The 26,030-nt window shown below is 40.7% G+C and overlaps 1 protein-coding gene and 2 non-coding genes across 3 annotated transcripts; 1 reads left to right on the forward strand and 2 right to left on the reverse strand.

The window, feature by feature from the left end:
• Nucleotides 1–6,670: 6,670 nt before the first annotated feature.
• LOC119935888 lies at nt 6,671–6,808 on the reverse strand. Its single transcript, XR_005453487.1, has one exon. It is a non-coding gene; the product is annotated as a small nucleolar RNA SNORA7 (small nucleolar RNA).
• A 2,824-nt stretch (nt 6,809–9,632) lies between these two features.
• LOC119936010 lies at nt 9,633–9,770 on the reverse strand. Its single transcript, XR_005453605.1, has one exon. It is a non-coding gene; the product is annotated as a small nucleolar RNA SNORA7 (small nucleolar RNA).
• Nucleotides 9,771–16,382: 6,612 nt separating this feature from the next.
• On the forward strand, nt 16,383–25,780 carry APELA (apelin receptor early endogenous ligand). Its single transcript, XM_038755193.1, has 3 exons — nt 16,383–16,514; nt 17,965–18,054; nt 24,237–25,780. The coding sequence occupies exons 1-2, from the start codon at nt 16,439–16,441 to the stop codon at nt 18,051–18,053; spliced, it is 165 nt and encodes a 54-aa protein (XP_038611121.1). The 5' UTR covers nt 16,383–16,438; the 3' UTR covers nt 18,054; nt 24,237–25,780.
• Nucleotides 25,781–26,030: the final 250 nt, after the last annotated feature.

A 26,030-nucleotide genomic window follows, 5' to 3' on the forward strand; every position in this document is an offset into this window, starting at 1 on the left:
TTCTGAGGCTATGGTTGATAAGGATAACCTTCTGGACCCCATCCCAGAGTCAGAAAGTGGGCAGCACACATCTTAAAGAATGGAGCAAAGTCTTGCTTCCTCCTGCTTCCCTGGTTGTGAAGAGGCCTCTTATGGTTCCCAGATACGAACCACAACTAAGGGTTTGATTAAGCCTGTGGAAGATGTTAGGGAAGAAGGGACCCATTTGATAAACCCTTATCAACTTTGGAACCATCAAAGATTACCTGAAGTGAACCTCCTATTGATTTTTTCCTCCATTGTGAAAAACATTTTCCTCCCGAAATTTCCCTTAAGACTCTTTTTCCAGGTTTGAAGAGGCTGAATATAATGAGGAAGAAGCACAAGATGCTTGAATAGGCCAAGCTATACCAAGGCCTCCAAAATCACCACTGCTGTCGCTATCACACTATAGTGGACGTTTGGCCATTGGGCAACACTCAGGGTTCTGGTTTCTGGTACTGCCATTCCATTGTTCACACAGCTGGTAGCCAAACCAACCTAACAGAAGAGCGTCGTTGTTCCCCAACCCCCACCATGTTACCTCTCTGATGTCTTACTGTAACCCAGCCCATATACTTGGCTCCTCTAGTGCCAGTTTGCTCACTGTGCCTTCATTTCATCTATCTCGCCACCCACCCCTTTCCACATCCTCCTTGTGGGCTGGAAACTCCCTCTCCTTCCATACACGCCAGACCACCATTCCTCCTAGAGGTCTTCTCTGACTAAATCCTTTTTCCCCAACTCCCTTTCCCTTCTGTGTCATCTAGGCATCTGGATATATGCTCTTTAAGCAGGTGATAATCAACGCATCCTCAGTCCCACAGTGCCTATGTACATATCCATAATTTATTTATTTATATGAATGTGTGTTTCTTCCTCTAGACTGTAAACTTGTTGGAGGCAGGGGATGTGTCAACCAACCCTATTGTATTGTACTTTCCCAAGCGCTTAGAACAGTGCTCTGCACACATTGAGCACTCAATACCACTTATTGCCGGTCAATGCTGTCTGAGTGAATAACAGTACTGAAGCAGGAGCCATGGCTCCTGTCTTACCTAAATAAACATTTCAGAAATGAGTGCCCAAAATTAATAAAAGAACTGAAATCCAGGGAACAGTATCAAAACCAGTGAAAACTTAGTGACCCTGTTCACAAATAGTTAGCACTTTTGACTCAAATTTGATTTATTCCATCTACATCTCTTGGGTAATACAAACCGTTGCACATGTCAGGGACTGGTATTAAATAATCACATCCCCTTTGATCCAATAATAATTTTGTTCTAGCATCCCAAAGAGAGGTATAAGAAGAGGATGGCAATCTTAGCTTCTCAACCCTAGAGGACCCACTAAATTTAGCTAATTAAAAGTTTGGTACCTTGAGTTTTAACCATATGAGAGTTGAAGCCACACCAGAATCCAAAGACTATTTACTAGAGATTTTATGATGAAAATATCTACTACACTCACTAAATAGAGCATTGGAAGGGTGCCAAATCCTGTCAACAATCCGCTCATAAAAATGTGTTATGATTAGGATTAGCTTCTTCTAAACTGTAAACTCCATGTGGACAGGGAACTTTTTTTTTAACCAACTCTTTTATGCTGTACTCTCCTAAGCACTTAGTATGGTAAATGTTCAATAAATATAATTGACTATGTAGCTGGGTTCTATGCACAGAGCTTGTGGGTAAAGATTTTTTTGTCTTTATTTCAATTTTTTTTAGAAATAACAAGATGGCAGCCCTGGCTTTAATACTATGTTCGTATCTACCTAAACTAGGAGTAGAGTCTGGCACATTCTAAGTTAACAAAGGACACTGACATTCAACAGTATCTCTTCAAACTGAGTTAAACTCCTACAGTCTGGGGTATAGTCTGTTCAAGCAATGTACAGGCTTGAGAATAAACAGGTTTCTGCCTCAGTATTTTAGCTTGTATTTATTTTCCCTTTGATTCTCAATCTTGTTTCTCTCACTTTGCATTTTACTTGAGGGTAGAGAGGCACAGACCCTCTTTCATTGTTCTGAGTGACCAAGTTTCATTGTGGCAGGGTTACACTGACCTTCTTCGAAGAGTTTCTCCCAAAACTTGGAAACCCTGTCACCAGAGGGGAAAGGCGAGAGGTTGTTCAGAGGGGGAAAAATACAACAACCCAATCAATCAATCGTATTTATTGAGCACATACTGTGTGCAGAGCACTGTACTAAGCGCTTGGGAAGTACAAGTTGTCAACATATAGAGACAGTCCCTACCCAACAGTGAGCAGTCCTCTTACCACTTTCTGCTTTGCAATTTCCCTCCACCCATTTTGCTGTCAAGAACTCTCCGCCTAGTGAAGATACACAAATGGATCAGAACTTCAGACGGGGAAGAAACTCATCAGTAGTAAAAGAGTGCAAAGACAAAATGCTTTTCTCTGGCTTTTTTCATTTTTATTATTCCAAGTCAAAATTTGAGAAGATAAAGGAGGACTCCTCTATGCAACCTGGAGGATGCAATCAAATGTTAACCAATGCCAGTTTCTCCTACAGAGACTGTGTTTGACAGATTCGAAGGTCTCCCTGATACTGGTGTGTTCAAGTTTTAAGTGTTTTTCCATGAGATTAAATGATTCCCATTCCACCAACAACTCCCCCCTGCCCCCATTTGACTCCACGTGTTGCTTTCGCGCTGCTCCTAGTTGGAAACAATCGTCCTAACCTCCAGCACTTGAAGACACCCGGCAATTAAATTTGCAAAGCAAATTTCTTCAAATGAATGCATTGTAAACAAGCGAAGACTCATTGGAAATTCTTTAATTCCCTCTCCTTTCTTTTTTCCTTGTCTCCTCTGGTCTCTGTTCTGTTTCTCCCCTTTCTTTCTCCCCTGCGGTCCTCCCCTAATTCAGGCTTTTCTTGTTCAAACAAAGTTAACAACGAACCCTTCCCACCAGCCAACATCCCTCCCTGCTCGCCTCTCTCCTTCCCCAACCCACACTCGGTGCATCTGCTACTGATTGACTTTTCCCCAAAAGGACAAAGGGTCAGTTAAATAGAAGCTGTCCTCGAGGAGCTCAAGTGTGGATATCTGGCAGGCTGGATGAAATTAGTGGTACCGATGTTACCACTCCACACTGAAACTGCATTGATTGCATCCATATGTGTTAGCAATGTGCAGTTTAGAAAGAGTTACTTCTTCAAGTGTGTGCTTTCTTTTTATTCCAATCAGTCCCAAGAAGAGACAAGAAGCATATTCCCACACCTGCAATTACTCATGGAGCTTTTTCTTGGCAAGAGAGATAGTATGGTGATGCTTCTTAAAGACATTTACTGTATGTGTTACAGAGTGATTGGACAGTTTAATATTATTTACAAAAAGATAGACTAGTAACCATGATTTATATAGAGGCAGAATCTTTTAGCCTAATAGGTTCTAATATAAAGTCCGCTCACAGTTCTGGAAAAGAATAGTACAGTGCAGTACTTTACAGCTGGAGAATTCTGACCAGGGGTTTGTTTATGTTATTTTACCTAAAGGTCTTTGAGTGCCTTTACAGACTTTATATTCAAGAACAAAATAGTTTTCCTGACCTCACCTCTGTTTCAACTATACAACCTTGAGGAAATAATAATAATAATAACAGTAATAATAATGGTATTTGGAAAGTGCTTACTATGGGCCAAGCACTGAAGGCTCTGGGGAAGATGCACAATAAATAGGAGAAAAAACAGGTCATGAATCCCCATTTAGCAGATGAGGGAACTGAAACAGAGAATTAAGTGACATACCCAAGGTCACATAGCAGACAAGTGGCAGAGCTGGAATTAGAACCCAGGTCTTCTGACTCTTTTCACTGGGCCACACTACTTCCATTCTTTGTGCCTTCTGTTTCACAAATCATAAAATAGGGGCAATAATACTTAATCATATCTGTTTAGTGCTTACTAAGCCAAGCGCTTCACTAAAACCTGGGATAGATCCAAGATAGTCATATCACACACAGTCCCTGACCCACTCCAGATGCACAGTCTAAAGATGGGAGAATTGTTATTTTAGCCCCATTTTAGAGTTGAGGTTACTGAGACCCAGAGGAGTTAAATGACTCACCTCCTCCTCCTCCCTGACCTCACTGCTCTCCTATTAGAACTCAGCCTGCACACTTTGCTCCTGTAATGCCAACCTACTCATCTATACTTCAATCTCAACTATTCTCACCTATCTTGCAACCTCTGGCCTGGAACGCCTCCCCTCTTCATCATTTCATATCCCACAGACAATTACTCTCCCCACCTTCAAAGCCTTACTGAAGGCACATCTCCTCCACGAGGCCTTCTCTAAGCCCTCATTTCCTTTTTCTCCCACTCCCTTCTGCACGCCCTGCTTAGCCCCACAGCATTTATGTACAGATATTCTTTCCCAGAGCTTAGCACAGTGCTTGGCACGCAGTAAGCGCTTAACAACTACTTTCACTACTAGTAGAAGAATATCATACTATATAGTCCAGTCACTCCTGTATTTGGCCTTTCTCACAGTTTCAAAGTTCATTCCAACTATTAAAGATTGGGTTCAACTAACTCATGTGGGCAGGAGATTCAAATTCTCATTGTTTTACAAATGAAGGAATGAAAACATAGGACCTCAATTGTGGTCGCAAACCAAAGTCAGTACTCCCCCAAGTCCAGAACTCACAATGCCTACTAATTCTTCCTATGCTTTAACCAGCCAAAGCCCTCCCCTGCCCCCAGGCTCTCTTGCTCAGAAGAATAAGATCCCAGGACTCTTACAAATGAATGGTCATGATAGTCTCATATAAATGGGCTCTTTTAAAAATTCCAAAATTGCAATGATAGAGTTCATTAGAGGGTTTCAGAATATATAACTTATCCAATAAATCATAATTGCTGCTTATGAAACCATTAAGATTTATTATAAAAAACCTTTTGACTGGATTGGATTCAAAGAAACAAAGAAGAAAAGAGAAAGAAGAACACTAACACCTCCTTCTTCCAAATAACATACTCATTTCCTTGGAAAAAATAATAATAATAATGGCCTTTATTAAGCGCTTACTATGTGCAAAGCACTGTTCTAAGCACTGGGGAGGTTACAAGGTGATCAGGTTGTCCCACGGGAGGCTCACAGTCTTAATCCCCATTTTACAGATGAGGTAACTGAGGCCCAGAGAAGTTAAGTGACTTGCCCAAAGTCACACAGCTGACAATTGGCAGAGCCAGGATTTGAATCCATGACCTACGACTCCAAAGCCCGGGCTCTTTCCACTGAGCCATGCTGACAGATGAGGTAACTGAGGCACAGAGAAGTTAAGTGACTTGCCCAAAGTCACACAGCTGAAAATTGGTAGAGCTGGGGCTTGAACCCATGACCTCTGACTCCAAAGCTCGTGCTCTTTCCACTGAGCCTTTCCAAGCTGCTTCTCACAGGACCTTTCCTATGTCCTATGGAAAGAATGGAGAAGTCCCCATTTCAAATGAAGGAGGGAAACTCTCTTATCCCTGCACACGTTATATTACTGGAACTTCCCTTACTTCAAATTTGGCGATCACTTTAACCCAGTACTGTGGGTAATAATCATTATAAGTAAGTGAGGAACTTGGATAGACTTTGTATAAAAATCTCACCCGCATCCCAATGCCCTTATTAGTTTTGAGTATTATATACTTAAATGTCTAAAATTCCCCATAACACTGGCATTTTCCAGACAAATGAGTGTCTAGGTGGATGTCCGCAGTCTCCAAATCGTGCCTTTTTTGGGAGCTATGGTCTCTTGCACAAATATGTATTTTGGCTCAGTTTGGGGCTGATGTAGCATTTTTGATCAGCCGTATCATTGCTGCCAGAACATGTGCCCAGGAAGATCATGGGAAAAATCTGAATGAGATTTGTGCTGAATAAATGTCCTACATGCAGACTGTCCCTTATTTAAATTTCAGCTTCTCAGACATATCCAATTCATTTTTCCCATAACTGTCCATAAACCAACTTAGTCCACATAAACTTTCATTTATATAATGTATATATATATATATATATATGTGTGTGTGTATATATGTTTGTACATATTTATTACTCTATTTATTTATTTTACTTGTACATATCTATTCTATTATTTTATTTTGTTAATATGTTTTGTTCTGTTCTCCATCTCCCCCTTCTAGACTGTGAGCCCACTGTTGGGTAGGGACCACCTCTATATGTTGCCAACTTGTACTTCCCAAGCGCTTAGTACAGTGCTCTGTACACAGTAAGCACTCAATAAATATGACTGATTGATTGATTGATATAAGGTTACAATAAATGAGCCTTTATATTCATTTTCATTAAACGTCGCAAGATTATGCAATATGAGAAATTTGTCTTTTCTTATGCATCTCTCCCAGAACACCTCACCTCCACCTGCAGTCATTCTGGTTGTGTATCCATAGTGTTTTCTTGGTAAAAATATGGAAGTGGTTTAACTGTTTATTCACTCAATTCATTCAGTCTTATTTATGAAGCGCTTACTGTGTGCAGAGCACTGTACTAAGCACTGGGGAAAGTACAATACAACAATAATAATAACATTGACTTCTCCCTCACAGTCAACTTGAGTCTCTGCCCTTGACTCTCTCTCTCCCTTGCTGATGTTGCCCAGCACAGGTGAGTTTTGACTTGTAGCAGATTGTCTTCCACTTGCTAGCCACTACCCAAGCTAGGAATGGAATGGGTATGCCCCTGCTTGACTCTCCCTTCCATATCCAAGACTAGTAGAGTACTGGAAACACTCCAGGTGCAATCCTGAGAGGGCAACTGAGGTTCTGGAATTTATGTGCATATGAATTATTCATATAACCTGTACCTACTAAGTACCCTTCAATCAAACACCTCTAAATATGTTGCAGATATTGACTCAGCCTAGCATGTTTATAATAATGGCATTTATTAAGCACTTACTATGTGCAAAGCACTTGTTCTAAGTGCTGAGGAGGTTACAAGGTGATCGGGGGGCTCACAGTCTTAATCCCCATTTTACAGATGAGGTCACTGAGGCACAAAGAAGTTAAGTGACTTGCCCAAAGTCACACAGCTGACAATTGGCGGAGCCGGGATTTGAACCCATGACCTCTGACTCCAAAGCCTGGGCTCTTTCCACTGAGCCACGCTCTTTATGCTACTAACTATTACTATTATTAACCCTTTTGGAAATGGAGAAACTAAGAGCCGGTAAATTGAAGTTAACAGGCCAAAACTCACAGGGAAAGTCTATAGAATGGTCAGAATGACTGTGTTCCAAACTATTTCTCTAATTTCCAATTAATAGTATGCTGCCTTGGGGTCAGCAATTTCTCCTGTATGTAATAAGAAAATCTATTAAGCTAAAGAAACCTTCAGGAAATCTATAATGATGCATGGTAAAGGAAATAGCTATAAATAAGTACCAAAGGTCAACTTGGCTTTCTTTTTAAGAAGATTATGGATTGACCACTTGTTATATGGTAAATGTGTCTGTAAATCTAGACCTGCTTCAGTCCTAGGGTAACCCTTGTGGAATCAGGAATAAAAATCAAATTATAGCAGATGTGATCTTTTCAGCACAACAAATGAAAGAAAACTGGAGAAAGCCCTATGCAGATTGACCTTCTGTTTTCTTAGACCCTATAAAAAGCATTTGACACCATCAACAGACCTGGCTCTGAAAAGTGCTGAGAAGGCATAAAGTTGGTTATGAATTGCTTTGCAGTCAGCACAGACTGCAGACCAAGCAGAAGCCTGAAGAAAGGCAAATTCACATTTTAGCCTACACCCAGGAAGCCCTTCCCAACAGTCAAAGATTTGCACTGCCAATACAGAAAAGCGCTGTCTGCAAAATCTACCTAAGCAGTACATCCTTGTTGTTGTGTCATTTGTTAAGTGCTTACTATGTTCCAGGTACTGTACTGAAGGCTGGGTTAGATACAAGCTAATCAGGTTGGACACAATCCATGTCCCACATGGGGCTCACAGTCTTACTACCATTTTACAGATGAGGTAACTGAGGCACAGCAAAGTGAAGGGAATTGCCTAGAGTCACACGGCAGACAAGTGGTGGAGCCAGGATTAGAACCCAGTCCCTTCTGACTTTCAGGCTCATTCTCTATGCACAAGGCCACACTGCCTCTCAAAAGTTTACTTTGTTCAGAGCACTATATTAAACACTTGGGAGAGTACAACAGAGTTGGTGTTGATTGACTTTAGTGATAAAGGGATGTTGAGACCTGTACCAAGTTGAGAAGATCTATTAACGAGTTTACATGCCTGTGACAATCTGGACTTCCTATGGAAGACTTATCTAACTCCTTGAGTAATTTCATCAGCATCACCCATGAACCATACTCAACATCAGATGGCAGGATGAGATTACCCACAGTGGATCCTGGAATGAGGTTAGTTCACCGGGACTAAGACAAAGCATACTGCAGCACAGCTTTATTGAGTGGAACACCTGAGAATGGATCATAGCAAGATTTGAAACAAGATGTTCCTTTTCATTCTGAATGGAAACAACACAGATCAGGGAGGGCAGATGCAAGGTTTAAGCTCTTTTTTCATCTACTCCCTCTCCTTTCTGCATCACCCATGCCCTTGTATCTGCAGGCTGAAAGCCTTTGATATTCACCCCATCCTCAGCCCCTCAGCACTTATAAACGTGTCCGCAATTTATTAATGTCTACCAACTCTGTTGTATTGTACTCTCCCGAGTGCTTAATACAATGTTCTGCACACAGTAAGCACCCGATAGATACCACTGATTTGTTGATTACAAAGCATAATGGAATCCACTGGATTATAAACACATTAAATTGTAAACTTCTTGAGGGCAGAGATCTTGTCTAACAACTCTATTGTAGTGTACTCTCTTAAGCATTTGGTAAAGTGCTCTAAACACAGTAGTGCTTAATAAAAATCTCTGATTGATTGATGGATCAGGATGGAACTTTTCAGAGACTTCATCTATCCAGAAGGCACAAGTCAAGAGAACAATCAGCCATCCATATTTATTGAACGCTAACTGTGTGCAGAGCACCATACTAAGCTCTTGGGAGAGTATCATCATCATCATCAATCATATTTATTGAGCACTTACTGTGTGCAGAGCACTGTACTAAGCGCTTGGGAAGTACAAATTGGCAACATATAGAGACAGTCCCTACCCAACAGTGGGCTCACAGTCTAAAAGGGGGAGACAAAACCAAACATACTAACAGAGTTGGCAGACACCTTCCCTTCTCTGTAAGCTCGTTGTGGGCAGGGAATGAGTCTGTTTACTTTTATATTGTACTCTGCCAATCACTTAGTATGGTGCTCTGCACACAGTAAGTGCTGAATAAATACGATTGAATGAATGAATGAGTGAGAATAGAAGTTTGTCTTGTCTTATGCTGTCGAGTCGTCTCCGACCAATAGTGACACCATGGACTCAACTCTTCCAGAACGCCCCACCTCCATCTGCAGTCATTCTGACAGTGATAACACAGAGCTTTCTTGGGAAAAATACGGAAGTGGTTTACCACTGCCTCCTTCCGCGCGGTAAACTTGAGTCTCCACCCTTGAATCTCTCCCATGCTGCTGCTTCTCAGTGCAGGTGAGTTTTGACTTGTAGCAGATTGCCTTCCACTCGCTAGCCACTGACCAAGCTAGGAATGGAATGGGTAGGCCTCTGCTTGACTCTCCCTCCCAAAGTTGAGACTGGTAGAGTACTGGAAACTCTCCAGGTGTGACCCAGAGAGGGGATAGAAGATGGAGAAGACTGATATTCCAGGAGATTGTCTCTAAAACAGAGATAGGTCCTTTGTGAGCAATGCATCAGTATTATCAGGAACTGTATGTACATCAACAATACGAAAAAAATTTGTCATGTATCAGTCTTTACAGCCATACCTACATACATGTCTATTTCAGCATCAACTTTGAGAATGAAGCATAAAGATAATAATAATAATAATAATAATAATGGCATTTGTTAAGCGCTTACTATGTGCAAAGCACTGTTCTAAGCGCTGGGGAGGATACAAGGTGATCAGGTTGTCCCACTTGGGGCTCACAGTCTTAATCCCCATTTTACAGATGAGGTAACTGATGCCCAGAGAAGTTAAGTGACTTGCCCAAAGTCACACAGCTGACAGTTGGTGGAGCCGGAATTTGAACCCATGACCTCTGACTCCAAAGCCCTTGCTCTTTCCAAAGATCTATGCACCATATACTACACAAACACACACACACACACACACACACACACACACACACACACACACACACAGAGTTCTCTCTTTATCTATGTTTAGATCTACATAGAGTGCAGGAAGCGTATGTTACCGTAATCTATTGCATAATATATTACTGCTACCCATGCCAGATTCTCCTGCTATCAGTCTGATCCTCGTGGCTCAGTGGAAAGAGACCGGGCTTTGGAGTCAGAGGTCATGGGTTCAGATCCCAGCTCCACAAATTGTCAGCTGTGTGACTTTGGGCAAGTCATTTAACTTCTCAGTGCCTTAGTTACCTCATCTGTAAAATGGGCATAAAGACTGTGAGCTCCCCATGGGACAACCTGATTACCTTGTAACCTCCCCAGCACTTTGAACAGTGCTTTGCACATAGTAAGCACTTAATAAATGCCATTATTATTATGATTATTCCCTTCAGAAGCGTTAGTAAAGGTTGGATAAGGAGTAAATCCATTTTTAAATGGGAAATCTTTTTTATCGTGTGATCAACTACTATTCCTGTGAATTTTCTCACAACTGGCCCTTGCTGAGCACAGGGGATCAGGTGGCAGAGTTTGCATGGCTCAGAGCAAACCATCACTTCCACTGCAAAAAGGATTCCAACATACGTCCTGTTGGTGGTAGGACAAATGGCAAGGAGACTGAAAAGATTCACTAGTGCATTTTCATGGGCACATTGTCCAGGTGGGCAGGGAATAATAATAATAAGAATAATAATAATAATGATAGCATTTATTAAGTGCTTACTATGTGCAAAGCACTGTTCTAAGCACTAGGGGGTTACAAGGCGATCAGGTTGTCCCACAGGGTGCTCACAGTCTTCATCCCCATTTTACAGATGAGGGAACTGAGGCTCAGAGAAGTTAAGTGACTTGCCCAAAGTCACACAGCTGACAGTTGGCGGAGCCAGGATTTGAACCCATGACCTCTGACTCCAAAGCCCTGGCTCTTTCCACTGAGCCACGCTGCTTCTCTCTATATATAGAGGCACAGGGAATGTGTCTGTTCCATTGTGTTATACTCTCCCAAGCATTTAGTACAGTAGTCTGTACACAGTAAGTGTTTAATAAATATAATTGATTGATAAGTGGGCAAGGGATTCTCAGCATGGCATTCACTCCCGAGGATAATATCTCACTTTCATTTTGATCACCACATTTTTGACACATTTTTCATATAAAACCCAACTCCTACAATCCTTCTGTGCCAAATATTATACAAATTTACCATATCACTGCAAAATGAAGTTGATTTAGGATATGACAACTCCCTTATATCATACACTTTAGAATGGAAAAAACTTCACCACATCTGTGAATGTCTCCATAAGTTGCACCACTGGCCACCCTTCTCTTTATTTCCTCATTTTATACCTTAGTGATTTCCTCCAGCCTTTGTCTTCTCTCCCCACTTGTTTGCAGCAGTTAGAATAAGAGTCAGATGGAGGCTTAACTTTTAAAAATACAAGAAATGAAACCAATAGAAAGGACAAGAGAACTTAGACCTTAGTTTGCTCTTCTGCATTTTCTGATTTAGACTCAGAAGCCTCTTCTAACTCCTATTTATTCATTAGAGAAGCAAAGAGGGAGAAGAAATGAAATAGCCTTAGCAACCAGCATTTGATTTCAATGGTTCAGGTTACTATTTAAAGAGAAGCCTCTATTCTATAGTCCTAAAATCAGCTCCTAAGAAAGACATAACCTTTGAATTCCATGGTATTTTGCTGCATGCAGGTGTATGTATGAATGAAAAGAATGGCACGTGCTTCCTTTGATTTGTGACTAGAGTTTGAAAGGGCTTTTGTATTTTGTGACAGCTTCTTCGCCTCAGTGACTACATGGTGCCTTTGATCAAATGAAGTCACCAGCTCTGATTGCAACAATACAACTGGTAGATTTTTTGCCTCTGCAGGGGTTCAGGACAGTCCAGAGGTGAATTGGAACTCAAGCCCCTAGTGTCAGACTGGTGTGGCACAAAGCTGGATCTGGGTGGACTTGAACCAGAAGGCTCCTGTACTTTTTTTAAATATATTTGTTAAGTGCTTCCTATAATAGTAATAATAATATAATATTATTTAAGCCACTGTAGTATTATTTAAGCACTTGCTATATGCCAGGAACTGTACTAAGCATTGGGGTGGATACGAACAAATCGGGTTGCACATGGTCCCCGTCCCATGTGGGGCACACAGTCTCAATCCCCATTGTACAGATGAGATAACTGAGGCACAGAGAAGTTAAGTGAGTTGCCGGAGGTCACACATCAACCAAGTAGTGGATCTGAGATTAGAACTCATGACCTTCTGACTCCCAGTCCGTGCTCTACCTACTGTGCCATGCTGCTTTGTGGCTCGGTGGAAAGAGCCCAGGCTTGGGAGTCAGAGGTCATGGGTTCTAATCCCGGCTCTGCCACTTGTCAGCTGTGTGGGAAAGTCACTTAACTTCTCTGAGCCTCAGTTATCTCATCTGTAAAATGGGGATTAAGACTGTGAGCTCCACGTGAAACAACCTGATCACCTTGTATCCCCCCGCCCCGTGCTTAGAACAGTGCTTCACACATAGTAAGCGCTTAACAAATGCCATCATCACCACCATCATCATGTGCCAGGTACTGTACTAAGCAATGGGGTAGATGCAAGCTAAACACCTTGGACTCAGTTCCTGTCCCAAATCGGATTCACAGATTAAATCCCCGTTTTACAAATGAGGTTACTGAGACAGAGAGAAGTAGAGTGACTTGCCCAGGGTCACATAGTAGACAAGGAGATGAGTGGTATTAAAGCCCAAGTTCTTCTAACTCCCAGGCCTATCTACTGCTTCTCTGCTTTGGACAAGTTTCAAATCCTGGGTCATCATCATCATCAATCGTATTTATTGAGCGCTTACTATGTGCAGAGCACTGTACTAAGCGCTTGGGAAGTACAAATTGGCAACATATAGAGACAGACCCTACCCAACAGTGGGCTCACAGTCTTGATCTGTCTGCCTGCTGCTTCCTTCCCATGTTTAATGTTAAATATGACATAATAATTGCGGTAGTTGCTAAGCAGTTACTAGGGTGCCTGGCGTTGAGCCAAGTACCGGGTAACTAATAATAATAATAATGGCATTTATTAAGTGCTTACTATGCGCAAAGCACTGTTCTAAGCACTGTGGAGTTTACGAAGTGATCATGTTGTCCCACGTGGGGCTCACAGTCTTAATCCCCATTTTACAGATGAGGGAACTGAGGCACAGAGAAGTGAAGTGACTTGCCCAGAGTCACACAGCTAACAAGTGGCAGAGCCGGGATTTGAACCGATGACCTCTGACTCCAAAGCCTGGGCTCTTTCCACTGAGCCATGCTGCTTCCCCAACTAGAACTGCTAGAACTATCAATCATCAGTGGTATTTACTGAGCACCCACTTTGTGCAGAGCACTGTATTAAGTGCTTAGGAGAGTACAATGAAGTTAGTAGACAGGATCCCTGCCCACAAGGAGCTTACAGTCTAATGGGGGAGGCTGATATTAAAATAAATTACAGGTAAAGGAAATTGCATCTAAGAGAACAAAGATTATTGGATATTTCTCTATGACAAGTGCAAATTTCACAAGCAGTAAAAAGGGTTGAACACTACCATTCATGGTGTAGTGGATAGACCATGGGTCTGGAGTCAGGAGGTCATGGATTCTAATTCCGGCTCTGCCACTTGTCTGCTGTGTGACCTTGGCAAGTCGCTTCACTTCTCTGGGCCTCAGTTACCTCATCTGTAAAATGGTCATTGAAACTTTGAGCCCCAAGTGGGACAGGGACTGTGTCCAGCCTGATTTACTTGTGTACACCCCAGCGCTTAGTACAGTGCCTGGCACATAGTAAGCGCTTAATAAATACCACACAATTTGAGAAGCAATGTACCTTAGTGAGAAGCAGCATGGCTTGGTGGATAGAGGACAGGCTTGGGAATCAGAAGTCCATGGATTCTAATCCCGGCTGTGTCACATGTCTGCCGTGTGATCTTGGGCAAGTCGCTTCACTTCTCAGGGCCTCAGTTACCTCACCTGTAAAATGGGGATTAAGAGTGTGAGGCCCTATGTGGGACAGGGACTGACTATCTTGCATCTGGAGAAGCAGCGTAGCTCAGTGGAAAGAGCACTGGCTTTGGAGTCAGAGGTCACGGGTTCAAATCCCGGCTCTGCCACTTGTCAGCTGTGCGACTTTGGGCAAGTCACTTAACTTCTCTGTGCCTCAGTTACCTCATCTGTAAAATGGGGATTAAAACTGTGAGCCCCCGTGGGACAGCCTAATCAACTTGTAACCTCCCCAGCACTTAGAACTGTGCTTTGCACATAGTAAGTGCTTAACAAATACCATTATTATTATTATTATTACTACCCCAGAGCTTAGAACAGTGCTTGGCACATAGTAAGCCCTTAAAAAGTACCATAATTGTTATTATTATTATTACCATTATTTCATAGATATTTAATCTAGACTAGATGATGCTACACTGTCTGCCAGGCTGCTGATGGCTTTCTTATGTGTTTCCCAAGCTGGAAAAGATAGTATGTCAGTGAACCCAGATGGGAAGGATAATATTTCAGTGAACATTTCAGTATTTCAGTGCTCAAATAACGGGCAGATAACAGTGGTCATCTCATTCCCTATCAATGAATTCAGAGTTAATCAAATGGTCCACTTGTATTTTATCTAGTTTAATCATTTTTATGAAGCCATTTGATGACCCAAGGACCTTGAAAACTATCTCTAAGTACTCCCTTCGAGATTCTTGGGATTCAACAGGCTCTGAGAATCTTTCAATATCTTTAAGACCATCTTCTGAGAGTTTTTGTAGGCTGATGCCTGGCCTCTGAAAATTCATACAAAACCTGCAAGAGATAGTGAACCATCTTTAGAACCAACACAGCCCCAAGAGCTGACGTCAAGTCTAAAAGAAACCCAGGTCCCTAGGCTTTCTGTAGCCAAGCGGAGATTACCCAGTTTACAACCAGGATTGCATCTGTATTTCACAGATTTAAGCTGGTGTCTACACGGTCCTTCTATTTGATTTCAGAAGTTTGGGGCAACCCACAAGATTTATATATATATATATATATATATATATATATATATATATATATATATATCACAAAATAGGAGGCAACATGTATTTGAATTAAAATAGGTCAGAAAAAAATCCTTAATTTGCAATTAAGTTTGCAATTTGGGGCAACCTGCAGATTTATATATATATATATGTATGTATATATATATATATGTGTGTATATATATATATATACATATATATATACATATCAAAATAGAAGGCAACATGTATTTGAATTAAAATATGTCAGAAAAAATCCTTAATTAATCTCAAGTGGGTCTTTCTGCACTTCTTAGTTAAGTGTGCATTGTGTCTAAACTGGCCTTGCTTCCTCCTACTAAGTGAATCGTATCATATTTTCAGTATACAGGTGTTTGAACTTCTTTCAGGACTGGAGCAATGAAATATATGTCAGACCTCCAATGATCATTTAATGGGACTAAAGCCGGGCATCAGTTTTAAAAGCTTAGTTTCACCATGAATAACCAGCGTTTTGCAGCTACTTTAGGGAAGATCAAGCATTTCAGCAGCTAGCCCTGCCACAAAGCATTTGAGGGTCTTAAGTATGTGCTTCAGAATGCTTTCTGAAAGGGACAAAAGAGAGACTTCCTGTCATTTCCATGGCTTTTCTGCATGTGGGACCAAGATGGGCAATGCAAAGTTTAAACAGTTGCAAATGGCAAAGGGGAGGGGGGCACAGTATCGTGCCTTGTTTTACATATTTCTCCTTACCTAACTTGAATTTAAAGGGAAGTCAGAGCGCTCCCTGCCCTCGCATTGACTGGAGTTACTGTTTACATGGACATTTCATTTCTCCACTATTTGCTTATGGAAAATAAGGGGGAGTGACAAAGAAGGAGAAAAGGAGGGGGCTCAGGGAAAGGGGGAGGCACTGACCAGAGTGCAGCACCAGTAACCTTGTCTTATGTGATCATTAACCTTGCTAGAAAATGCAGCTGGCAGTTCACTCCGAAGCTTGTCATTAGAATGTGAGCTAGACCCCACTGATACTGCAGGACTATTTTAGGGATTGTTTGATTTTCTGGGAGTGCTGTAGATATCTTTTTGCTTGTGTGTGTGACTGCAAAAATGAGATTCCAGCAGCTCCTTTTGGCATTTCTCTTTTTCATGATGGGTCTACTCCTTATCAAGGGACAGAGGCCAGGTAGGAATTTTGATGTTATTATTATGGTTTTTCTTACATCACAACTTCTAATTTATAAATTGTGTGCTTGCCATCCGGGAAGAGTGGGAGGTAACTGTTGGGAAACCGTTTCTGAACTCGGAGGTATCGTGTTCTCTTTGGTTAACGAGTTTCCTATACTGTTTAACTGATGGTCGAAGGCAAATTTGAAGAAAAATATGACGTATCAGCTTTGCACCAGTGCGTTCACTGACTTCAAAGAAAACTGAATGCTCCGCTCCTGCCAATATTTGGCAGTCATGGAACAAATACACAAAAAAAACTAGAGTGGCATAATTAACTTGCTAATTGAATTTCATGCTTGCCAATGAGGTGCAGAATCCAGTTCATTTAAAGATTTTGTGGCATTCTAGACTAGACTCTTCTGTTGTTTCCGTTCTGGAAAAAAAGAAATCACAGATCAGCTGAATAAAACTGAACTCTAAAACTGGTCAAAAACTATTGTCTTTGTTGAGTCACTTGACGCTGGATGCAGGTAGGAGCATCAGTGGGGAACTAGGACAAGCGAGTCGTGGTACTGCTGAAAAAAAAGAATGTATTCATGATATTTCTATGGGGATTTTTGCTGCTGTGTATTTTGCTATCAGAGTTTTAATAGCTTACATACAGTGTAAAGACAGCCAAAGGAAAGTCTTCTGAAACGTCTTTACCTTTTTATTTACATTAAAATGGCCAGCGTCTTAAGACTGAAGTTCTTTAGTAACACGGAGAGTTAATTGTTTGAGCCAACAAAGCACAAACTCAAAGGGCAAATAGGAAGATGTATTTAAAGGTAAGCATTTAAAATGATTTACAAGAAAGCTAATTTTGATAGATTAAGCATGAAAGCTCACTGTTCTGGGTAAAACAGAAAAATGAATGGTCAGAAATATTTGCAATAGCTTAATAACCTGCTCACTGTTGGCTCTAATTCAGACTCTTCGTTTTTGTTAACCAAAAGTTCAATCAGAGCAGGAATCAATCTCAAACGGTGATCCTCTTCTGTGCATTATTCCCCCCAAAGCCAGTCTGATCCTTCTTCACAATACGGGAGACAAGAAATGTGTTTACAGGGTTTGATCCACAAATCCCCTGAACTGTGGATCAAACTCACTCTGGTCAAGGCTCTTGTAAAATATGTGTGACTGATTGACTTTCCCCAAATGGTGAGGGCAGGTAATGTTTTAGTAAGAAGCAAGTTTCGAAAGAGACTCAGCTTTTAAGTGATTTACTTTGCCGGTTTTCCTGTTTATCATTGCTTAACGTTCAGTGACTACTTTAGTGGATGGTATAGCATACCGAACAGCAATTGGTGAAATAGCAACAGTGCAGCAGCTTGTATCAAATATGTTGTTTTGTAATCGCCTTCTCCAGACACCAACAAAGCAGCTTGCTAAACAACACTTTGTGATTTTTCCTCTTCTGATTTCAGCCAACCTGGCCTTGCGCAGAAAATTACACAGACACAACTGTCCCCAGAGAAGATGTATGCCTCTCCACTCCCGAGTGCCTTTCCCCTGAGGTATTAAGCATAAAAAAAATTGCTTTTCTAAATTTAGGCAGTGGTAATTCATATCTGTGTTAGCGGTGGTCATAAAATCGGGCGCCAGGAGACTGTAATTATCAAAGTGCCTATAAACATGTGTTTTGAAATCCTGTGTGGGTAGCTGAAGCATATTATCCAGAAGAAGCACATTTCCCAGTCATACTTATATTTTAAAGCATTTCAAAATCTGTTTCCTTCCCCGAACCACAAACTTGATTTGTTTGGTCGTTTTTCTTGGTGATAATTTATTTTCCCTGAAAACTAGGTTTTGAAAAGTTATACGAAACCTATTTGTTTTTATCTGAACTATATGGCAGCATTCCAACATTACTAGTATGACTGGTCTTGATTACAGTGTCTTCCAGGATGGAGTCAGGAGCAGCTGAATCTTACTACTTCCCTAATTTGCCTTTTGCAGTTGGAGTTTCAAAAAATTAGTTTCCCCTTAATTTTCTACTTACCACAAGCCCTTCATCCTGCCTTCCATAGCCTCTAAAATTATTGCACATACTGGCGATCCTTAAATCCACTAATTTATCCTGTGGAATTAAAATCACTTCCAAAAAAGTACTATTTTTTGTTCAAATATAGTCTTTTTCTACCTCACCACGTGCATTTTTAATAGAATGCTGCTTTCAAAGTGAGCCCTGATACGCTATTTAGCCGATTAATATGCATATGCAAGCAGTAATGGGTTAGTGTGTTAGCATACAACCCTGTTTTATGGCTTCATTCAGGGAAGGAAACAATTCAATGCCTATTGTTTAATGAATGTTTTTCAAAGCAGGTTTTAAAAGCACTGTAGTAAGAAATTGGCTGGGGGCTGCAGCAAAATAACCCATTTTACCTATAAAAGTACAGTAATGAGAAACTGTAACCGGTACAGAGACCAACTATACACCAAGTGCACTTTTCTCTTGCTTTACCTGTGGCAAAATGCCTCCTTTGTAACCAAAGGTGTGAAAATGCCTTTTTTATGGCTGAACAGAGCTCAAGGAAAATACAGATGGTAAAGTTTCTGAGAAGCAGGCAATCGAACGTTGAATTAAACATGTCCTGGAAGGTTTTTGCGTTTTACAAAATCTGGTGTATATCAGGATAATGCCCCTAAGCATTTCAACATCATTTATAAATAATGATCAAATCTGTGCTGGGAGGAGCCAAGATGCATCGGAATCGCTTAGAACTCTTCAAAGACTACAGTAGTGCAAATAGCAATTGCAGGAGGATTCCTGCATATGTATTAGCAGTAGATATCTTGCATAATGCCAACCATCGGTTATTCATAAGCTATCTTCGATTTCCTTTAAAAAAAGAAGGAACTACCCAAGATATTTAATGAAATTAGAAAGGTAAGAGTTTAGGAAGTCTTGATACGTGAGCAGATTTGTAATCGGAAGGAAAATGGACCTAAAACGGACCTCACACATTCACCTGCAGCACTTTGCTGGCTGTTAGCCAAAAACCCAGTCAAATCTTATCCAACTCCTTCAGACTGCTTGACGACATTTTTAAAATCACTTTTTAAAAGGCATCTACTGCAAACACAAACTTCTGGATTAGATTACGACCAAATCCACTCAGTTGACACCCTTGACAAAAATAAATATTAAAGTCCACAGCATGTATCAAATTTCACATTAGCTGAAATCCTTTTTCACTTTTATGGACACATATTTAGAAGCTCTGCAGACAAAACTCTACACTCTTCCATCTTTGCCAGCTAATAATGACTAGGGAGACAGGAAATGCTCTTTTTATTCTTGGTTTAATGTAGAACTCAGCAATATGTAGATAATTTGAGTATTATTCATTATTTTGGTGTAGTTTTTTCAGATCAGTCTTTGAAAAACAGGGACACTAAAGACCCTGATGGCTCATATTCTTTCTGTAGCATCCTTTTTACAGTGGTAAAATCTCTTGCTATTAGTAGGGTGAATTATTATTATTAACAATTTATGCTAATTATGGTATTTGTTAAGCACTTACTATGTGCCAAGCAATGTTCTAAACACTTTAGGAGTTACAAGGTAACCTGGTTGTACACAGTTTCTGTCCCAAAAGGGAGACACAGTCTTAATCCCAATTTTACCGATGTGGTAACTGAGGCCCAGAGAAGTAAACTGAATTGCCCAAGGTCACACACAGAAGACAAATGACAGAGCTGGGATTAGAAACTGGGGTTAGAACTCACATCCTCTGACTCATAGGCCCGTGCTTCTTCTGGTCACTGGTCCTTCATTTCAAATTTGAAAAACTTCTTCCTTCTTAATAATCAAGAAAGCAGGAAACAGAGAGGGTATATGACAGGATTGAACATCTAGACATGCCAGAATCCTCTTGCCCTGAAACAAACATGTACTGACTCTCCCAGCCCACATTCTCAACCCATAGTTGGTCTGGATGGCATCAGATTAACTCCTAGAATGTAGACAAAGAGACAGTGTGGCAAGAAGTTTCCCACAGTAGTCTGAGGAAGCACAAGGAGGCCCAGGATAGACTTCTGCTCTCCCATGCAAACCTGGCCAGGGTCAAAGGAGGACTCTGCAGGTGGGTTTTTTAAAAAAAACTTCCAATATACACACAGCACTGATCCAAGGGAGTCCTTACGTTAGAACAGGCTCCTCTGTGGTAAAGATTCATTCATTCATTCAATCGTATTTATTGAGTGCTTACTGTGTGCAGAGCACTGTACTAAGTGCTTGGTAAGTACAAGTTGGCAACATGTAATGACGGTCCCTACCCAACAACGGGCTCACAGTCTGGAAGGGGGAGACAGACAACAAAAGAAAACATGTGGATAGGTGTCAAGTCATCAGAATAAATAGAAGTAAAGCTGGATGCACATCATTAATGAAATAAATAGAATAGTATATATTTACAAGTAAAACAGAGTAATAAATCTGTACAAACATATATACAGGTGCTGGGGGAGGGGAAGGAGGCAGGGCAAGGGGTATGGGGAGGGGGAGAGGAAGGGGGGGCTCAATCTGGGAAGGCCTCCTGGAGGAGGTGAGCTCTCAGTAGGGCTTTGAAGGGAGGAAGAGAGCTAGCTTGGCAGATTTGCTGAGGGAGGGCATTCCAGGCCAGGGGGAGGACGTGGGCTGGGGTTTGGCGGTGGGACAGGTGAGAATGAGGCAGAGAGAGGAGGTTAGTGGCAGAGGAGCCGAGGGTGTGGGCTGGGCTGGAGAAGGAAAGAAGGGAGGTGAGGTAGGAGGGGGTGAGGTGATGGAGAGCCTTGAAGCTCTCAGGAGTTTTTGCCTGATGGTAAAGATGGGGGTGATCTTCTTGATGTTGGGTTGTGGGCATTTATTTCATTTTTCTATTGCCATCTCAATGTTAGATAGCTCAGTATTTGGGTCATCAACCCATCTCAGTTTGAAGGAATTGTTCAATTTTTGGCATTTCTGCTCAAAAATCCTCAGAAATTCTCCTGGAGTGGCATTTCTTTTTTTCTCCCCTTTCCTCTCATCTCACCATTTGCGGTCCACGAAAGTGTTCACCTTACTCAAATATACATCCTTTTAGACCCCTTGAAACCAGACATTGCAATGTCGACAGGGTTTCCTGAGTCATCCTAGACAGTGCTCTGCACACAGTAAGTGCTCAATAAATATGACTGAATGAATGAATAGTAGCAGTTAAATACAAGATTCTCTATGTGAGTGCATTTAAACAGAGCCGTTGACTTAGTGGTTAAGAAATAATACCCCTCGCTTACTGGTAGGATTCTAACCTGTTGTACCTATCCAGAATTTCAATATCCTAGCAAAAGATCTGGAAAAGACAGAACCTAATATCTTTTAATGTGAGAGTCATCCAATTTAAGTTCCCTCCTTCCCTCTGCAAACTAAATAACTAGTATTTGTAGCTAGTGTACAGGTGAATATGTTTGCTGAATGCTTAATATCAGACCTAGCCTAAAATGTAATTATGACATTTAAAGCCTGCACAAACATCGGACGTTATTAATCATTTACCTGTTTAATAGACTCCCTAAAAGGTGCCCACTAAGTAGCTATTCACTGTCTCACTGTTGTGAATCAAGCACAGTAAGCAAAGGTCTGATTCTGGAGCTTCAGAGTATTTACTTCTACAGCATATTCCCAACATCATTAGTAATGCCAAAATAATCATTGTGGTTGTTCAAACAACAATCTTTGTAATTGGGTCTTCTAATTAAAAGGAACAATGCATTTGGAACATATTATTACAATGAAAGAGAAGTTTAATAGAGGAAAAAAGAGTTGGTCCCCAGGCAAAAAATGCATTTAACTTTTAAAATTTCCATCAAATAGAATATCAAGGCATGTTGGCATCAGCATATCACTAGAAATAATCCCAATAACTTAAACAGTACAATTAAATCATTTCCTTTAAAGTAGCAAGGGATTGGAAGAAAGATGATCCAAGTTGCTTTTATATTAAATCTTATTCAAATCACTTAAAGTACTTATTATTCTATTCTGCCCTTACCCTATCTGTAATTATTATAATGCCTGGCTACACCACTAGACTGTAAGCTCTTTTTGGGCAGAAATCACGTCTACCAACTCTATTGTATTGAACTTGAGTACACAAGTACTCTGCACACAGCTAGCTCTCGGTAAGTACCTCTGATTAATTGGGGTGAATCACTTTTTCATTCATTCATTCAATCATATTTATTGAGCGCTTACTATGTGCAGAGCACTATACTAAGCCCTTGGGAGAGTACCGTACAAACATAAAATGCAACAATTCAACAATAAACAGACACATTCCCTACCTACAGTCTAGAGGTGGGGGAAACAGGCATCAATACAAATAAATAAAATTACAGATATGTACATAAGGGCTGTGGGGCTGGGAGAGGGGAAGAGCAAAGGGACACAAAAGGGAGTGGGAGATGAGGAAAGATAGGGCTTTGTCTGGGAAGGCCTCTTGGAGGAGATGTGCCTTCAATAAGGCCTTTGAAGCAGGGGAGAGTAACTGTCTGGGGGATTTGAGCAGGGAGGGCATTCCAGGCCAGAGGCAAGACTTGGACTAGGACTTTTTGGAACTGGTGGTTGCCCAGGATTGCCATTTCCAGGTCCTGCCTTCAGGGAAGTCTCCAAACTCTTCTCCGCTGCCCTGAGAGTGTGGAGGTAGGGTGACCATTTACCCAATTTTATCTAGGACACTGTCCCTTGTCTGGTACTAATACAGCACCAGATGCCTTTGTGTCTGGTATTTATATTTAAAAAACCCAATCTCCCCCTGACACAACTGCTACTGCCGAGCCCCAGAGCTCAGTAACGGAGATTCTGTTTCCAGGGTCCTGAGAGAGAAACGCAACAATTCTGGAGCAAAGGAGAGGGGACAGAGATTCTCCCAGGGATATATCCCACACAAGTCCTATGGCATAATGTACATGTATTACCTCCAGGATGGCAAAGGAGAACCCTGGTATTTCCATGTTCTGTTAGTACCTGCCTTATGTGGACGTTTGGTGGACAAGCTAGTGGTTTGTGGCCCAATGTGGAGGGTAATGGGGAGTGCTAAAGAGTGGAAGAACATAATTCCTCTCCCTAGCCAGTTGATTGATCGACAGAGTTGCACCCTAAACCAATTCTTGATTCCATCTCCAAATAGCAGGTAGTTCCATTATTCAAACACTCTTCCCTCTGGCACCCAACAGAGGCAAATAAATTGCTTTAACCTGCTCTGAAAGTATATATTTTTGCAAGGCCAGAATTTGCTTTCCACTGTTAAAATAACCATGATGATATTTTTTAAGCACTTAATATGTGCCAAGCATTGGGGTAGAAACAATGCAACCAGATCAGAGACAGCCCCACAGTCTACAGTTAGGCTCCAGTGAGAGACTGTCCCACATGGACCACACAGTCTAAGATGGAGAGGTGATGGATAGTGAATCCCCATTTCACAGATGGGGAAACTGAGGCCCAGAAAAGTTATTTGCCCAAGGCCCCACAGCAGGCAAGTGGCAGAGCTGGGATAGGAACCCAGGTCTCCTCATACCCAGTACTACCTCTTTCCACTAGGCCACACTGCTCCTTTTCTTGCTAGGTGTCCATAATTCAAATTCCTTCCTGAAGTATATGTGGAAACTGAAGTGGCTGGATGTTAACAATTAATCAAAATATCTGTGTTTTTTTTTATCCCCCAAATGTAAGTAATTCTGCGTAATTTCCATCTGCGTCACTGGGGAAGAGCAGTGAAGGATAGAAGCTCTCCTAAGAAAACCTGCGGAGGAATCCACATCCTAAAAGGAATCGTCTGAAACCACCCAAGTCTCTTATCAGCCTCCTGTTGGAACTGCAAGACCAGAGATTCTGTTTCTCTTAGAGGAGAAATAATTTGGAGTCACTGCAAGTGATTGAAATTGCCAGGGTTATCAAGACAGTCAATATCTTTTCTGAACATCAGTGTTCTCATAAGGTTAAGGAAGAAAAATCATGCCTCTGAAAAAAACAAACTGACAGAAAATAGGACTGGATTATTGCACAAGCTATGGATGTTTTCAAAAATTGTTATTTCTGGTAGTGCTTGTTTTATTGCTTTAAAATGGCAAATGGTTAAGAGCAAGCAATTATTCAATAGTTACCATTTAAAGTTAATAGGTTTTTGTGTTTATAGAGGCATTGGTGCTTATGCTATTGAAACTCATTTGGCAGTACAGGAATAGCATAAAATCTGTCTCGATTAAGTGTGCATGTTATTTTAGAGATGAAAAATATTCATTTCTGAGAGGCATGCAGTTGAGCTAATAAATCCAGGTTCCTATGGGTTTATGCTTGACAGATTTTTCAAGACTGTACACAAATTTTCTTGCATTGGATAATCATCATAACATGATGATTTATTGAAAACACAATTATATGGGGGATTATAGACCAACCTCTGGTTCCCTCCTTATTTATCCTTATTTTCGGTCTGAGTGAGCAGACCTGGTTGCTACAGGAGCAATTGATCAGGGAAACCTGAACAGCATAAATGAAACTAGGTTTTGCCCCCAAAACCTCTTCTTAAATATCTTATGGAATCTTATCTAGCTTCAGTTCAAGCCTGAAATGCAACTATATTATTTGAACTTAAATGATGAGGCTTTACATTATTTAATTTTCATCACATTTTAAAGAGCTCATCCTAGATTACTATAATGGACTACATTATCAGGGAGGGCAATAAAATTTTTTTTTATAAATAAAATATGGATTTGAATATGTGGGAATTTCTAATTAAAAATGCTGGCAGTATCTCTTTTTGTGCTGTAGATGCAGAAACGCAAGTACATCAGCGAGGCACAGTAGTTTAAGGAAACCCACAAACTGGTTCTTTTTTGGAAATCAAGTAAAAAGTTAAAATTACCATCCAAGTGAAAATGCTGGATGTCTTGGTTCCGGGTGAATTCTAGTTCCTTGCTACAAGTACATCTAAGTAATAAACTAGGTTATTATCTATGCTGATATTTATGTTTATAAAATAACTAGTCTGTATATTTGTGTAAAAAACTTATGCACTTCAAATATATCTCCTTTTAATGAATTTTTACAATGTTTATTTTATATTTGTCTTATGTAAAAGATCCTGCATCCGAAGAAAAATTTTCAAATATCTGCCTAATAGCTTTTGTAAACTTAATATGGGGATAGACAGAGGAGTCCTTTCTTAGTTGATTTTGATAACTGTCAAATAAAAAATACTCAGCTGCTTCTGATTTTTGTCATTTTTTTAAACAAAAAAGTATTCATCTAGACTGACTGTTCGACCAACTTGTGTATTTTTATTTTTCACATCTAGTCACTGGATTATAAAGATGATGACATCTTTGCTTTTATAATGGCAGTACTACGGAAGACAGTTAAGCAGTGTTGCCCAGAAGACAGTTAAGCAGTGTTGCCCACCATGAATTAAGGATGAATAATACCTAAGCAGTGGCAACAAAATCTTTTTTTTTCTTTTAATGG

The sequence above is a fragment of the Tachyglossus aculeatus genome, chromosome 12 (assembly GCF_015852505.1).
Source record: "Tachyglossus aculeatus isolate mTacAcu1 chromosome 12, mTacAcu1.pri, whole genome shotgun sequence".
Lineage (NCBI taxonomy): Eukaryota > Metazoa > Chordata > Mammalia > Monotremata > Tachyglossidae > Tachyglossus > Tachyglossus aculeatus.